The sequence below is a fragment of the Oncorhynchus keta genome, chromosome 21 (genome assembly GCF_023373465.1).
Source record: "Oncorhynchus keta strain PuntledgeMale-10-30-2019 chromosome 21, Oket_V2, whole genome shotgun sequence".
NCBI lineage: Eukaryota > Metazoa > Chordata > Actinopteri > Salmoniformes > Salmonidae > Oncorhynchus > Oncorhynchus keta.
This window is the reverse complement of record NC_068441.1, coordinates 48795017-48813056: the sequence shown is the minus strand read 5'-3', so window position 1 is coordinate 48813056 and position 18040 is coordinate 48795017. Positions and strand designations below refer to the sequence as shown.

The window sequence follows — 18040 nt, the reverse complement described above, 5'->3', positions numbered from 1 at the left end:
GTGTATTTGATGAGTTAACCCAACTCATTACCGTGTATTAGATGAGTTAACCCAACTCATTACAGTGTATTAGATGAGTTAACTCAACTCATTAGAGTGTATTAATTTGAGCCAGTTTCTTACAGCAGGAATATAATCCTGCAGCAAAAGCAAATGTGAGTTATCAAGTAAATCATAATGAATGGACATTTTTGTTGGGGTTGAAAATCAAGTCTGAAAATTCAAAGTGGAAATGACTTCCTTTAAAAGCCTTTTTAAACCTCGAATGCACTACAATTCAGGAATGTTCTCCTGCAACAGAGTGATCAAATTAAGATCCTACACTTTTTGGGGGGACTTCATAGCAGATTTTGAAAAGGTGTTTGATAAAGTATGATTAGAATGTATATTCAATGCCTGGGTGACTTTAATTTAGTTGAATCTCTAATACAATGGGTTAAAGTTATGTACAGCAACCCCAGATGTAAAATAGTAACCAATGGTTACTTCTCAGAATGTATTGAGCTTTTAAGAGGGGTAAAACAAGGCTGTCCGTTGTCTCCATATCTATTTATTATGGACATTGAAATGCTAGCTATTAAAATGAGATCCAACAAGAACATCAAGGGGTTTGAAATCCAGGGGATAAAAACAAGTGTCAATGTATGCCGATGACTCAAGTTTTTTCTTAAATCTGCAATCTGGATCCCTGCAATGTCTCATTGAAGATATTAGTCCCTTTTCTAGCCTCTCTGGATTAAAACCTAATTATGACAATCTGGATCCCTGCAATGTCTCATTTTTAAAAATATTTTTTTATTTTTTTATTTCACCTTTATTTAACCAGGTAGGCTAGTTGAGAACAGGTTCTCATTTGCAACTGCGACCTGGCCAAGATAAAGCATAGCAGTGTGAACAGACAACAACACAGAGTTACACATGGAGTAAACAATTAACAAGTCAGTAACACAATGAAGATATCATTGAAGATATTAGTCCCTTTTCTAGCCTCTCTGGATTAAAACCTAATTATGACAAGTGTACCATATTACGGATTGGATCGTTAAAAAAACACAGTGTTTACACTACCTGGTAGTTTACTAATAAAATGGGCGGATGGTGAAGTCGACATACTTGGTATTCACATCTCAAAAAATATAAATGAATTCACCACAATTCATTTCAATAGAAAGTTAGCAAAAATAGATAAGACAAAAATAGATAAGACAAAAATAAGATAAGATTCTGTAACCATGGACAGGTAAATACTTACTTGTATTTATGGAAAAACTCTTTGGTCTTATCACAGCCTGCTCAATCCAAATGTACAACCAACTGATTGCAGCATTACCATTAAAATGGAGGAGGAAAGTAGAAAAGGGAGAAGGTAGGGAACTTGTTTGCCTGCCATATATTAAAGATATAAATTGGCTGAAAGGAACTGGAATAAATAGAAAAATAAATTGACATAAATGTTGACAGCTGCGCCATAGGGGTGGCAAAATAAATGGGAGGAGATTTTTGATGTACCAAATCCATGGCATATGGTTTATGAACTGGTACAAAAAACTACACTTGATTCCACACTTAGAGTTTTTCAATTATTATATACAATTCTTGCCACAAACAGAATGCTACAGTATATATATGGGTCAACAATACAACAATCTCAGCTCTGTAGATTTTTCCTGCGAAGGGACCATTTATTCTGGTCTAGTCTCTATGTAGGTTGTTTCTGGCCACAGGTTCAAGAATGGTTAAAAAAAAATCATAACATGCACTTAAAATTAACCTTACAAATAGCAGTGTTGAGCGATTTGGAAAGCCGTAGTCAGTCAATAAATAATATAATAATACTGGTAGGAAAGGTTTTCATCTTTCGCTCACAATATGTGGATAATATATGATTAGAAAGGTTCAACATGTATGTAACACATGACAGCTCAATTGAAAAAAATATATATGGCACATGGAAACCAAACGAGGTGGTCTATGGTGATAGGTGGGATGGGCTGAGAGAGGCTGAGGGCTATGGTTATAGGTGGGATGGGCTGAGAGAGGCTGAGGGGCGGGATTAAAGAGCTGAGGGCTATGGGGATAGGTGGGATGGGCTGAGAGAGGCTGAGAGTCGGGATTAAAGAGTTAAGGGCTATGGTGATAGGTGGGATGGGTTGAGAGAGGCTGAGAGTCGGGATTAAAGAGTTGAGGGCTATGGTGATAGGTGGGATGGGTTGAGAGAGGCTGAGAGGCGGGATTAAAGAGCTGAGGTCTATGGTGATAGGTAGGATGGGTTGAGAGAGGCTGAGAGGCGGGATTAAAGAGCTGAGGGCTATGGTGATAGGTGGGATGGGTTGAGAGAGGCTGAGAGGCGGGATTAAAGAGCTGAGGGCTATGGGGATAGGTGGGATGGGCTGAGAGAGGCTGAGAGTCGGGATTAAAGAGTTGAGGGCTATGGTGATAGGTGGGATGGGTTGAGAGAGGCTGAGAGTCGGGATTAAAGAGTTGAGGGCTATGGTGATAGGTGGGATGGGCTGAGAGAGGCTGAGAGTGAGGGCGGGATTAAAGAGTTGAGTTGAGGGCTATGGTTATAGGTGGGATGGGTTGAGAGAGGCTGAGAGTCGGGATTAAAGAGTTGAGGGCTATGGTGATAGGTGGGATGGGCTGAGAGAGGCTGAGAGTCGGGATTAAAGAGTTGAGGGCTATGGTGATAGGTGGGATGGGTTGAGAGAGGCTGAGAGGCGGGATTAAAGAGCTGAGGGCTATGGGGATAGGTGGGATGGGCTGAGAGAGGCTGAGAGTCGGGATTAAAGAGTTGAGGGCTATGGTGATAGGTGGGATGGGTTGAGAGAGGCTGAGAGTCGGGATTAAAGAGTTGAGGGCTATGGTGATAGGTGGGATGGGCTGAGAGAGGCTGAGAGTTGGGATTAAAGAGTTGAGGGCTATGGTGATAGGTGGGATGGGCTGAGAGAGGCTGAGAGTCGGGATTAAAGAGTTGAGGGCTATGGTTATAGATGGGATGGGTTGAGAGAGGCTGAGAGGCGGGATTAAAGAGCTGAGGGCTATGGTGATAGGTGGGATGGGCTGAGAGAGGCTGAGAGGCGGGATTAAAGAGCTGAGGTCTATGGTGATAGGTGGGATGGGTTGAGAGAGGCTGAGGGGCGGGATTAAAGAGCTGAGGGCTATGGTGATAGGTGGGATGGGTTGCGAGAGGCTGAGGGGAGGGATTAAGGAGCTGAGGTCTATGGTGATAGGTGGGATGGGCTGAGAGAGGCTGAGGGGCGGGATTAAAGAGCTGAGAGCTATGGTGATAGGTGGGATGGGTTGAGAGAGGCTGAGGGGTGGGATTAAAGAGCTGAGGTCTATGGTGATAGGTGGGATGGGTTGAGAGAGGCTGAGGGGCGGGATTAAAGAACTGAGGTCTATGGTGATAGGTGGGATGGGTTGAGAGAGGCTGAGAGTCGGGATTAAAGAGTTGAGGGCTATGGTGATAGGTGGGATGGGTTGAGAGAGGCTGAGGGGTGGGATTAAAGAGCTGAGGTCTATGGTGATAGGTGGGATGGGTTGAGAGAGGCTGAGGGGTGGGATTAAAGAGCTGAGGGCTATGGTGATAGGTGGGATGGGTTGAGAGAGGCTGAGGGGCGGGATTAAAGAGCTGAGGTCTATGGGGATAGGTGGGATGGGTTGAGAGAGGCTGAGGGGTGGGATTAAAGAGCTGAGGGCTATGGTGATAGGTGGGATGGGTTGAGAGAGGCTGAGAGGCGGGATTAAAGAGCTGAGGGCTATGGTGATAGGTGGGATGGGCTGAGAGAGGCTGGGAGACGGGATTAAAGAGCTGAGGTCTATGGTGATAGGTGGGATGGGTTGAGAGAGGCTGAGAGGCGGGATTAAAGAGCTGAGGGCTATGGTGATAGGTGGGATGGGCTGAGAGAGGCTGAGGGGCGGGATAAAAGAGCTGAGGGTTATGGTGATAGGTGGGATGGGCTGAGAGAGGCTGAGGGGCGGGATTAAAGAACTGAGGGCTATGGTGATAGGTGGGATGGGTTGAGAGAGGCTGAGGGGTGGGATTAAAGAACTGAGGGCTATGGTGATAGGTGAGATGGGTTGAGAGAGGCTGAGGGGTGGGATTAAAGAGCTGAGGTCTATGGTGATAGGTGGGATGGGTTGAGAGAGGCTGAGGGGTGGGATTAAAGAGCTGAGGGCTATGGTGATAGGTGGGATGGGTTGAGAGAGGCTGAGGGGCGGGATTAAAGAGCTGAGGTCTATGGGGATAGGTGGGATGGGTTGAGAGAGGCTGAGGGATGGGATTAAAGAGCTGAGGGCTATGGTGATAGGTGGGATGGGTTGAGAGAGGCTGAGAGGCGGGATTAAAGAGCTGAGGGCTATGGTGATAGGTGGGATGGGCTGAGAGAGGCTGGGAGACGGGATTAAAGAGCTGAGGTCTATGGTGATAGGTGGGATGGGTTGAGAGAGGCTGAGAGGCGGGATTAAAGAGCTGAGGGCTAATGGTGATAGGTGGGATGGGTTGAGAGAGGCTGAGAGGCGGGATTAAAGAGCTGAGGGCTATGGTGATAGGTGGGATGGGTTGAGAGAGGCTGAGGGGCGGGATTAAAGAGCTGAGGGCTATGGTGATAGGTGGGATGGGTTGCGAGATGCTGAGGGGAGGGATTAAGGAGCTGAGGTCTATGGTGATAGGTGGGATGGTCTGAGAGAGGCTGAGGGGCGGGATTAAAGAGCTGAGAGCTATGGTGATAGGTGGGATGGGTTGAGAGAGGCTGAGGGGTGGGATTAAAGAGCTGAGGTCTATGGTGATAGGTGGGATGGGTTGAGAGAGGCTGAGGGGCGGGATTAAAGAACTGAGGTCAATGGTGATAGGTGGTAAGGGTTGAGAGAGGCTGAGAGTCGGGATTAAAGAGTTGAGGGCTATGGTGATAGGTGGGATGGGTTGAGAGAGGCTGAGGGGTGGGATTAAAGAGCTGAGGTCTATGGTGATAGGTGGGATGGGTTGAGAGAGGCTGAGGGGTGGGATTAAAGAGCTGAGGGCTATGGTGATGGGAGGTTGGGATGGGATTAAAGAGCTGAGGTCTATGGGGAGGTGGGCGGGTTGAGGGGCGGGATTAAAGAGCTGAGGTCTATGGTGATAGGTGGGATGGGTTGAGAGAGGCTGAGAGGCGGGATTAAAGAGCTGAGGGCTATGGTGATAGGTGGGATGGGCTGAGAGAGGCTGAGGCGGGGGCGGGATAAAAGAGCTGAGGGTTATGGTGATAGGTGGGATGGGCTGAGAGAGGCTGAGGGGCGGGATTAAAGAACTGAGGGCTATGGTGATAGGTGGGATGGGTTGAGAGAGGCTGAGGGGTGGGATTAAAGAACTGAGGGCTATGGTGATAGGTGAGATGGGTTGAGAGAGGCTGAGGGGTGGGATTAAAGAGCTGAGGTCTATGGTGATAGGTGGGATGGGTTGAGAGAGGCTGAGGGGTGGGATTAAAGAGCTGAGGGCTATGGTGATAGGTGGGATGGGTTGAGAGAGGCTGAGGGGCGGGATTAAAGAGCTGAGGTCTATGGGGATAGGTGGGATGGGTTGAGAGAGGCTGAGGGATGGGATTAAAGAGCTGAGGGCTATGGTGATAGGTGGGATGGGTTGAGAGAGGCTGAGAGGCGGGATTAAAGAGCTGAGGGCTATGGTGATAGGTGGGATGGGCTGAGAGAGGCTGGGAGACGGGATTAAAGAGCTGAGGTCTATGGTGATAGGTGGGATGGGTTGAGAGAGGCTGAGAGGCGGGATTAAAGAGCTGAGGGCTAATGGTGATAGGTGGGATGGGTTGAGAGAGGCTGAGAGGCGGGATTAAAGAGCTGAGGGCTATGGTGATAGGTGGGATGGGTTGAGAGAGGCTGAGGGGCGGGATTAAAGAGCTGAGGGCTATGGTGATAGGTGGGATGGGTTGCGAGAGGCTGAGGGGAGGGATTAAGGAGCTGAGGTCTATGGTGATAGGTGGGATGGGCTGAGAGAGGCTGAGGGGCGGGATTAAAGAGCTGAGAGCTATGGTGATAGGTGGGATGGGTTGAGAGAGGCTGAGGGGCGGGATTAAAGAGCTGAGGTCTATGGTGATAGGTGGGATGGGTTGAGAGAGGCTGAGGGGCGGGATTAAAGAACTGAGGTCTATGGTGATAGGTGGGATGGGCTGAGAGAGGCTGAGAGTCGGGATTAAAGAGTTGAGGGCTATGGTGATAGGTGGGATGGGTTGAGAGAGGCTGAGGGGCGGGATTAAAGACTTTATGTTCAGTCATGTATTATTGTTATGTGATTGATGTCCGTAAAAGTACCATGTATATATGTAACGTGTATATTATATATATGTAACAAAAAAGCTGTAAAAAAAAAATGTAGTTATTTGTCCTTCCGACGAGAGTGGGTGGTGGAGGGGTTAATAATTTAAAAAATATATCCTACACTTTTAGAAAACATTGTGCTATCTAGAACCTTTTAGGTGTTCTGTTATGGGGACTGCCGAAGAACCCTTTTGGAACCCTTTTTTCTAAGAGTGTAGATATGTAGGACATATTCGCTAAACAGCCTGTTGGGCCAGAGAAGAGAAGGTGGCTGTTGATTCCTACATACAAACAAGAGGCTGGTGATTAATTAGTACTGGGTGAGATCATTGAGTGGGTGGTTAATGGAGCATGGCCTCAGACCTCACGGCAGCATCACACTGTAAACTACTGAGACATCAACATCACGACTCTCTGTGTGTGTGTGTGTGTGTGTGTGTGTGTGTGTGTGTGTGTGTGTGTGTGTGTGTGTGTGTGTGTGTGTGTGTGTGTGTGTGTGTGTGTGTGTGTGTGTGTGTGTGTGTGTGTGTGTGTGTGTGTGTGTGTGTGTGTGTGTGTGTGTGTGTGTGTGTGTGTGTGTGTAAAAATAATCAGAACACCTCTTAACTTATAATGGAGTCTGTTTGTTTCCAACTCTGCTTTCATATACTCTTATCTCTCTGTCTCTGTCTCTGTCTCTGTCTCTGTCTCTCTCTCTCTCTCTCTCTCTCTCTCTCTCTCTCTCTCTCTCTCTCTCTCTCTCTCAATTCAATTCAATTCAAGGGACTTTATTGACATGGGAAACATATGTTTACATTGCCAAAGAAAGTGAAATGGATAAAGACATTTCAAATGTCATATTATGTCTATATACAGTGTTGTTACGATATGAAAACAGTTAGCGTCCAAAATGGAAAATCAATAAATATGGGTTGTATTTACAATGGTGTGTGTTCTTCACTGGTTGCCCTTTTCTTGTGGCAATAGGTCACAAATTTTGTTGCTGTGATGGCACACTGTGGTATTTCACCCAATAGATATGCTAGTCTCTCTCCCTCCCTCTCTATCTCTTTCTTTCTCTCTCTCTCTTTCTCTTACCCTCCCTACCTCTCTCTCTCTCTCTACCTCTCTCTCTCTCTCTTACACTCCCTACCTCTCTCTCTCTCTCTTTCTCTTTCTCTCGTTCCTACTCTCTCTCTCGTTCCTACTCTCTCTCTCATTTCTACTCCATCTCTCTCATTCCTACTCTCTCTCTCTCTCTCTCTCTCTCTCTCTCTCTCTCTCTCTCTCTCTCTCTCTCGCTCTCTCTCTCTCTCTCATCCCTACTCTCTCTCTCTCTCTCTCCTTTTCTCTCTGTCTCTCTCTCTCTTACCCTCTTGCTCTCTCTCTCTTTCTCTCTCTCTCTCGTTCCTACTCTCTCTCTCATTTCTACTCTCTCTCTCATTCCTACTCTCTCTCTCTCTCATCCCGACTCTCTCTCCTTTTCTCTCTCTCCTTTTCTCTCTCTCTCTCCAGTGCCTTTTCAATCAGTTGTAGTCCAGATGATTGGTAATAAGATTCATATGCTCTCCTTCCCTGGAGGTTACTGTATTCATTATCAATCAATGTCTTAACTCTGCTACACTGTACTTTTCCATCTCTCGGTTTTTCGTAATCATTTCTCTGATTGTTACAACTGAAATTACAAATCCAATCAAATGTATTTGATCCGATTTATATTGTAAAATTATGTAAAAATGTGACATTTTTTTTTCCTAACTTCTCTTTTGAATCCAAGCCGGATTACAGTAAAGACATGTTGTGTCAACAGAGCTTTATAATTACATTTGATTGTTTGTCCCGACAGGTGTGGCCTGCTGCAGGTTGGAGACAGACTCCTGTCCATCAACGGAATCCCCACGGAGGATGGAACACTGGAAGAGGCCAATCAGCTTCTCCGAGACGCCGCTCTGGCCAATAAGGTCTCTCTTGAAATAGAGTTTGACGTCGCAGGTTGGTCTCTTGGGCTTAGGCCTCCCAGTAGGCTATATGTACAATATGTGAAACTAATGCATTTATAAAATGGTTGAAAAGCTATAGACCAGGGTTGTCAAACATGGGCCAGATCCGGCACGTGAGGGGGTGGTTTGAGATTTCAAACTCAATATACTTTAAATGTATACTTCCAGTTTACTGTGTCCAGCTCACTGTGTCCAGCTCAATGTGTCCAGCTCAATGTGTCCAGCTCAATGTGTCCAGCTCACTGTGTCCAGCTCACTGTGTCCAGCTTAATGTGTCCAGCTCACTGTGTCCAGCTCACTGTGTCCGGCTCACTGTGTCCAGCTCAATGTGTCCAGCTTAATGTGTCCAGCTCACTGTGTCCAGCTCAATGTGTCCAGCTCACTGTGTCCAGCTCAATGTGTCCAGCTCAATGTGTCCAGCTCACTGTGTCCAGCTCACTGTGTCCAGCTTAATGTGTCCATCTCACTGTGTCCAGCTCACTGTGTCCGGCTCACTGTGTCCAGCTCAATGTGTCCAGCTTAATGTGTCCAGCTCACTGTGTCCAGCTCAATGTGTCCAGCTCACTGTGTCCAGCTCAATGTGTCCAGCTCACTGTGTCCAGCTCAATGTGTCCGGCTCACTGTGTCCAGCTCAATATGTCCAGCTCAATGTGTCTAGCTTACTGTATCCAGCCCATTATGTCTAGCTCACTAATAATCACCCAAATGAAAGTCTAGACATCGAAAATGGCAAGAAAAGGATGAATAGAGGACTATTTCTTGCAAATTTTGATGGTGAGGAAATATAACCAATTTTCAGTGCGGCTCTCCGGACATTGTTGGAGACTGCATGTGGCTCTAGGGGCAAAATGATTTGGACACCCCTGCCTTAGACTAATGGTCTAGTAATCATTGTAACGAACAGTTTATCATCGGGGTTTAAAGTGGTTAGCCTAAGGGCCAAAGTCACTTTTACAATTCTCATTTAAAATATCCAGTGTATAAATCTAATTAGTTGATAAAATGGTGGGTCTGATGGTCTAATGGTAATCGTTATAATGAGCAGGCCTAATGATAGCTCGTCATTATAATAAATAATCTGCATTTTCAATGTATGTATGTCTGCACACAACTAATTAGAGTAGGTGCTGCCTTTTTGATAACAATTTTCCCAGATTCTCAGCAACCTGATTAAACAGCTTTTAATTGGGATGGACAGTAGGATAGTATGATATTAGGATAATAGGATATTATGAAAGTATTATAGTAGGATACTAGGATAGTAGGATAGCATGATAGTATGATAGTAGGAAAATATGATTGTAGGACAGTAGGAAAATATGATAGTAGGATAATATGAGTGTAGGATAGTAGGAAAATATGATAGTAAGATAGTATGTTAATATGATAGAATGATAGTATGATAATATGATAGTATGATAATATGATAGTATGATAATATGATAGTATGATAATATGATAATATGATAGTATGTTAATATGGTGGGATGTTAGTATGATAATATGATAGTATGTTGATATGATAGTAGGATAATATGTTAATATGATAGTATGATAATATGATAGTATGTTAATATGATAGTAGGATAATATGATAGTATGATAATATGATAGTATGATAATATGATAATATGTTGATATGATAGTAGGATAATATGATAATATGTTGATATGATAGTAGGATAATATGTTAATATGATAGTATGTTAATATGATAGAATGATAGTATGATAATATGATAGTAGGATAATATGATAATATGTTGATATGATAGTAGGATAATATGATAATAGGATAATATGTTAATATGATAGTAGGATAATATGATAATATGTTGATATGATAGTAGGATAATATGTTAATATGATAGTATGTTAATATGATAGAATGATAGTATGATAATATGATAGTATGATAATATGATAATATGTTGATATGATAGTAGGATAATATGTTAATATGATAGTAGGATAATATGATAATATGTTGATATGATAGTAGGATAATATGTTAATATGATAGTATGTTAATATGATAGAATGATAGTATGATAATATGATAGTAGGATAATATGATAATATGTTAATATGATAGTAGGATAATATGATAGTATGATAATATGATAGTAGGATAATATGATAATATGTTGATATGATAGTAGGATAATAATATGATAGTATGATAATATGATAGTATGATAATATGATAAATGATATGATATGATAATATGATAATATGATAGTATGATATGATAATATGATAGTAGGTTAATATGATAATATGATAGTTGATAATATGTTAATATGATAGTATGATAATATGGGATATAGAATGATAATATGATAATATGATGAGTAGGATAATATGATAATATGATAGTAGGATAATATGTTGATATGATAGTAGGATAATATGATAATATGTTGATATGATAGTATGATAATATGATAGATAATATGATAATATGTTAATATGATAGTATAATATGATAATATGTTGATATATAGTAGGATAATATGATATGTTGAATGATAGTAGGATAATATGATAATATGATATGATAGGATAATAGTAGGATAATATGATAATATGATATGATAGTATGATAATATGATAATATGTTAATATGATAGTAGGATAATATGATAGTATGTTGATATGATAGTAGGATAATATGTTAATATGATAGTATGATAATATGATAGTATGTTAATATGATAGTAGGATAATATGATAGTATGTTGATATGATAGTAGGATAATATGTTAATATGATAGTAGGATAATATGTTGATATGATAGTAGGATAATATGTTAATATGATAGTATGTTAATATGATAGAATGATAGTATGATAATATGATAGTAGGATAATATGATAATAGTATGATAATATGATAGTATGTTAATATGATAATAATATGATAATATGATAGTAGGATAATATGATAGTTAATATGATAGTATGATAATATGATAGTATGTTAATATGATAGTAGGATAATATGATAGTATGATAATATGATAGTATGATAGTAGGATAATATGTTAATATGATAGTATGATAATATGATAATATGTTAATATGATAGTAGGTTAATATGATAGGATGATAGTATGATAATATGATAGTAGGATAATATGATAGAATGATAGTATGATAATATGATAGTATGATAATATGATAATATGTTAATATGATAGTAGGTTAATATGATAGTATGATAATATGATAGTAGGATAATATGATAATATGTTGATATGATAGTATGATAATATGATAGTATGTTGATATGATAGTAGGATAATATGTTAATATGATAGTATGATAATATGATAGTATGATAATATGATAGTAGGTTAATATGATAGGATGATAGTATGATAATATGATAGTAGGATAATATGATAGAATGATAGTATGATAATATGATAGTATGATAATATGATAATATGTTAATATGATAGTAGGTTAATATGGTGATATGATAGTATGATAATATGATAGTATGTTGATATGATAGTAGGATAATATGTTAATATGATAGTATGATAATATGATAGTATGTTAATATGATAGTAGGATAATATGATAATATGTTAATATGATAGTATGATAATATGATAGTATGTTGATATGATAGTAGGATAATATGTTAATATGATAGTATGATAATATGATAGTATGATAATATGATAATATGTTAATATGATAGTAGGATAATATGATAATATGTTGATATGATAGTAGGATAATATGATAATATGTTAATATGATAGTAGGATAATATGATAATATGTTAATATGATAGTAGGATAATATGTTAATATGATAGTATGATAATATGATAGTATGATAATATGATAGTATGATAATATGATAATATGTTAATATGATAGTAGGTTAATATGGTGGGATGTTAGTATGATAATATGATAGTATGTTGATATGATAGTAGGATAATATGTTAATATGATAGTATGATAATATGATAGTATGTTAATATGATAGTAGGATAATATGATAGTATGCAATACAGATGATGATGATGGACCTTATGACTGCATGCCAAATGGCACCCTATTCCCAACATAGGACACTACTTTAGACCAGAGTTCTATGGACTCTACATAGGACACTACTTTAGACCAGAGTTCTATGGACTCTAGATAGGACACTACTTTAGACCAGAGTTCTATGGACTCTACATAGGACAGTACTTTAGACCAGAGTTCTATGGACTCTACATAGGACAGTACTTTAGACCAGAGTTCTATGGACTCTACATAGGACACTACTTTAGACCAGAGTTCTATGGACTCTACATAGGACACTACTTTAGACCAGAGTTCTATGGACTCTACATAGGACACTACTTTAGACCAGTTCTATGGACTCTACATAGGACACTACTTTAGACCACAGTTCTATGGACTCTACATAGGACACTACTTTAGACCAGTTCTATGGACTCTACATAGGACAGTACTTTAGACCAGAGTTCTAAGGACTCGACATAGGGAAAAGGGTGCCATTTGGGATGCATTTTATGTAATCTACTGTAATAACTTTTCTTGAAATGTTTAGCCAAATACAGTATAATCTCTGATATGTGTGTGTGTGTGTGTGTGTGTGTGTGTGTGTGTGTGTGTGTGTGTGTGTGTGTGTGTGTGTGTGTGTGTGTGTGTGTGTGTGTGTGTGTGTGTGTGTGTGTGTGTGTGTGTGTGTGCACGTGAGTGTGTTTTCTCCTCTCTGTGTGTTTAGAGTCTGTTGTACCCAGTAGTGGAACATTCCATGTGAAGCTGCCTAAGAAGAGAGGGGTGGAGCTGGGCATCACTATCAGTGGTAAGACTTAGTATGCACGTACACACATGCACACACGCACACACACACACACACACACACACACACACACACACACACACACACACACACACACACACACACACACACACACACACACACACACACACACACACACACACACACACTTCCTCTACCATCATGTCTAAATGATCTATCCTCCTCATGGACAGTCCGTCTAAACTATTTATCTTGTTTCTCATGGCATTCTCCTGTTTCTCATGGTTGTGAGTTTATTTTAAAACTCTCTAGAACACCCACCACTACTCATAGGCTGTGTCCCAAATGAATGGCACCCTATTGCCTATAAAGTGCATTATTTTTGACCAGGGCTTATCTCTTAATGGGGTGTCATTTGGGACGTAACCCTACTCCTCTTCATTCTCCCTCTGCCTACGGAAACCTGCCTGTGGAATCTCATTACATGACCTTGGGAAAATACCCAGCTCCTATACAACTCTGTTTATGCAAAGAATTTTCTCCCAAGCAGCTAGCTGAAGGGTTGTTGACTTTAGAGAGCTGACGTATCACTCCATTACTCTATTCTCTGGGTAGTCTCCTTCTGCTGCCCAAAAAGCCAGCCATGCACCCTACATAACCCTTAATAAAGATGGCCATGCACCCTACATAGCCCTTAATAAAGACGGCCATGCACCCTACATAACCCTTAATAAAGATGGCCATGCACCCTACATAACCCTTAATAAAGATGGCAATGCACCCTACATAGCCCTTAATAAAGACGGCCATGCACCCTACATAACCCTTAATAAAGACGGCCATGCACCCTACATAACCCTTAATAAAGACGGCCATGCACCCTACATAACCCTTAATAAAGATGGCCATGCACCCTACATAACCCTTAATAAAGACGGCCATGCACCCTACATAGCCCTTAATAAAGATGGCCATGCACCCTACATAACCCTTAATAAAGATGGCCATGCACCCTACATAACCCTTAATAAAGATGGCCATGCACCCTACATAACCCTTAATAAAGATGGCCATGCACCCTACATAACCCTTAATAAAGACGGCCATGCACCATACATAAACCTTAATAAAGATGGCCATGCACCCTACATAACCCTTAATAAAGATGTCCATGCACCCTACATAACCCTTAATAAAGACGGCCATACGCCCTACATAACCCTTAATAAAGATGGCCATGCACCCTACATAACCCTTATAAACCCAGCCATGTATAGTACATAACCCTTGTAAACCCAGTACATAACCCTTGTAAACCCAGCCATGTACAGTACATAGCCCTTGTAAACCCAGTACATAACCCTTGTAAACCCAGTACATAACGCCTATAATGCCAGCCATGTACAGTACATAACCCTTGTAAACCAAGGACATAACCCTTGTAAACGCAGTACATAACCCTTGTAAACCAAGTACATAACTCTTGTAAACCCAGTACATAACGCCTATAATGCCAGCCATGTACAGTACATAACCCTTGTAAACCCAGTACATAACCCTTATAAACCCAGCCATGTACAGTACATAACCCTTGTAAACCCAGTACATAACCCTTGTAAACCCAGTACATAACCCTTGTAAACCCAGTACATAACCATTGTAAACCCAGTACATAGCACTTATAAACCCAGCAATGTACAGTACATAACTTTTGTAAACCCAGTACATAACCCTTATAAACCCAGCCATGAACAGTACATAACCCTTGTAAGCCCAGTACATAAACTAAGTACATAACCCTTGTAAACCCAGTACATAGCCCTTGTAAACCCAGTACATAACCCATGTAAACCCAGTACATAGCCCTTGTAAACCCAGTACATAACCCTTATAAACCCAGCCATGAACAGTACATAACCCTTGTAAGCCCAGTACATAAACCCAGTACATAACCCATGTAAACCCAGTACATAACCCTTGTAAACCCAGTACATAACCCTTGTAAACCCAGCCATGAACAGTACATAACCCTTGTAAACCCAGTACATAACCCCTGTAACCCCAGTACATAACGCCTATAATGCCAGCCATGTACAGTACATAACCTTGGTAAACCCAGTACATAAACCCAGTGCATAACCCTTGTAAACCCAGTACATAACCCTTGTAAACCCAGTACATAACCCTTATAAACCCAGCCATGAACAGTACATAACCCTTGTAAGCCCAGTACATAAACCCAGTACATAACCCATGTAAACCCAGTACATAACACTTGTAAACCCAGTACATAACCCTTGTAAACCCAGCCATGAACAGTACATAACCCTTGTAAACCCAGTACATAACCCCTGTAACCCCAGTACATAACGCCTATAATGCCAGCCATGTACAGTACATAACCTTGGTAAACCAGTACATAAACCCAGTACATAACCCTTGTAAACCCAGTACATAACCCTTATAAACCCAGCCATGAACAGTACATAACCCTTGTAAGCCGAGTACATAAACCCAGTACATAACCCATGTAAACCCAGTACATAACCCTTGTAAACCCAGTACATAACCCTTGTAAACCCAGCCATGAACAGTACATAACCCTTGTAAACCCAGTACATAACCCCCGCAACCCCAGTACATAACGCCTATAATGCCAGCCATGTACAGTACATAACCTTGGTAAACCCAGTACATAACCCTTATAAACCCAGCCATGAACAGTACATAACCCTTGTAAGCCCAGTACATAAACCCAGTACATAACCCATGTAAACCCAGTACATAACCCTTGTAAACCCAGTACATAACCCTTGTAAACCCAGCCATGAACAGTACATAACCCTTGTAAACCCAGTACATAACCCCTGTACATAACCCATGTAAACCCAGTACATCACCCTTATAAACCCAGCCATGAACAGTACATAACCCTTGTAAACCCAGTACATAACCCTTGTAAACCCAGTACATAACCCTTGTAAACCCAGCCATGAACAGTACATGTCAGAGGAAATGAAGTCTTTATTTTTATTTTTTTTCCCCTTTTTTCTCCCCAATTTCGTGGTATCCAATTGTTGTAGTACCTCCTATCTTGTCTCATCGCTACAACTCCTGCATGGGCTCGGGAGAGACGAAGGTTGAAAGTCATGCGTCCTCCAATACACAACCCAACCAGCCGCACTGCTTCTTAACACAGCAAACATCCAACCCGGAAGCCAGCCGCACCAATGTGTCGGAGGAAACACAGTGTACCTGGCAACCTTGGTTAGCTTGCACTGCGCCCGGCTCGCCACAGGAGTCGCTGGTGCGCGATGAGACAAGGACATCCCTACCGACTAAGCTCTCCCTAACCCAGACGACGCTAGGCCAATTGTGCGTCGCCCCACGGACCTCCCGGTCGCGGCCGGTCACGACAGAGCCTGGGCGTGAACCCAGAGTCTCTGATGGCACAGCTGGCGCTGCAGTACAGGAAATTAAGTCTTAATGAGGTTATTTATTTGAAAGTGTACTGCCACTTGAGTTCCCCCACCACATTATGCAGTCTCTCATCTTATGTCTGTTGAAAAAGCACCAACTCCTTCCGGCTGTTTAATTGAATCTCACTTTTTCCTTTAAACAATAACAATAATTATTTTCTATAAAATCATGAATTAATGACAAAAGTACAGGATGTATGAAATACTAACACTGTTACCTCTCCTCCCTGACAGCCAGTAAGAAGTCTGGAGAGCCTCTAATCATCTCAGACATAAAGAAAGGCAGTATGGCTCACAGGTACGGTCGGTATGGATGGCTTCAGGCCACAGACTAATGACTTGGGTTCAATTGTTTGAGCTTGTGACGGTTCATGTTGTTCTCCTACAGAGAGACAGTTCACTGTAATTATTATTATTATGAATTAATTAGTGAAGGTGTAAACTTGGCAGTAGAAACATATATACTTAACATATATACATACGTATTTGAACTCTCAGCTTCACTGTCAAATAAAATGTAAAAAATTGCTGAGGAAATTTATGAGTCTGATGTTAATGATAATGCAGAGGATTTTCCAAAGGTTGCTGTTAGTGCATATCTCCCGGGAGTTATTGGAGTCTCCACAAGTCCTTGGTTACAAATATTGGGGAAGATGCCAGAGCTGAGGATGATGTTAAAGAGTTTAAGTATAGCCAATGGGAATTTGTGGTCTGTATATTTAATAATTTAGGATCCCGTCAAATCCACAGGCTTTTTGGGGTTGGTGTGTTTGTATTTTGTCGCATATTTTATTAAATTTAATTTGAGAATCCAGTGGGTTCTGGTAGTCTTTAATAGTTCATTCAAAGATCTGTATTTGATCATGTATATGTTTTTGCTATTTGTTCTTTGTTATAGAGCCAAAAAGATTGGAGAAGTGGTTTACCCAGACATCTCCACTTTGGATAGATAATCCTTTGTGTTGTTGTTTGTTTAGTGTTTTCCAATTTTCTATGGATTCTTCAATGACATTAAGTTGATTTCTGACGTGCTGTTCCTTATTTTTCCATAGTGTATTTCTGCATTGTTTCAGTGATTCACCATAGTGAAGGAGTAGACTCAGGTTTTCTGGGTCTCTATGTTTGTGGTTGGACAGGTTTCTCAATTTCTTTCTTAGGTTTTTTGCATTCTTCATCAAACCATTTGTCACTGTTGTTAATTTTGTTAGGTTTTCTGATGGAATTTACTTTTGATATGTTAGCTAATGGGTAAACTATACTGTTCAGGCTTCCTACTGCTAAGTTTACACCTTCACTATTGCAGGAAAACATTTTGTTGTCTAATAAAGTTGTCTAATTTGTTGTTGGCCAATAGTTTTCTGGTTGGTGTCTACACTACCTTCCTTCCATCTATAGCATTTGTTAATAGTATGCAGTTTGTTGGGCTTCGATGTCTCATGGTTGATTATTACTCTGTTCAAGTAGAGTGTGATTTTT

The 18040-nt window shown here is 40.9% G+C and overlaps 1 protein-coding gene and 2 long non-coding RNA genes across 3 annotated transcripts in view; all 3 read left to right on the top strand.

The window, feature by feature from the left end:
- LOC118379680 (glutamate receptor-interacting protein 2-like) overlaps positions 1-18040 on the top strand; it is a 186102-nt gene that overhangs the window by 103976 nt on the left and 64086 nt on the right. Inside the window, exons 12-14 of the mRNA XM_052474577.1 lie at positions 8129-8274; positions 13047-13127; positions 16799-16862. Of these exons, the coding sequence (XP_052330537.1) occupies positions 8129-8274; positions 13047-13127; positions 16799-16862 (291 nt within the window). The remainder of the gene's footprint in view (positions 1-8128; positions 8275-13046; positions 13128-16798; positions 16863-18040) is intronic.
- LOC127910406 (uncharacterized) lies at positions 819-6450 on the top strand. Its single transcript, XR_008074708.1, has 3 exons — positions 819-2080; positions 3711-4551; positions 5786-6450. It is a non-coding gene; the product is annotated as an uncharacterized LOC127910406 (long non-coding RNA).
- Positions 2090-3075, top strand: LOC127910407 (uncharacterized). The gene is made up of 3 exons (XR_008074709.1): positions 2090-2200; positions 2381-2500; positions 2991-3075. It is a non-coding gene; the product is annotated as an uncharacterized LOC127910407 (long non-coding RNA).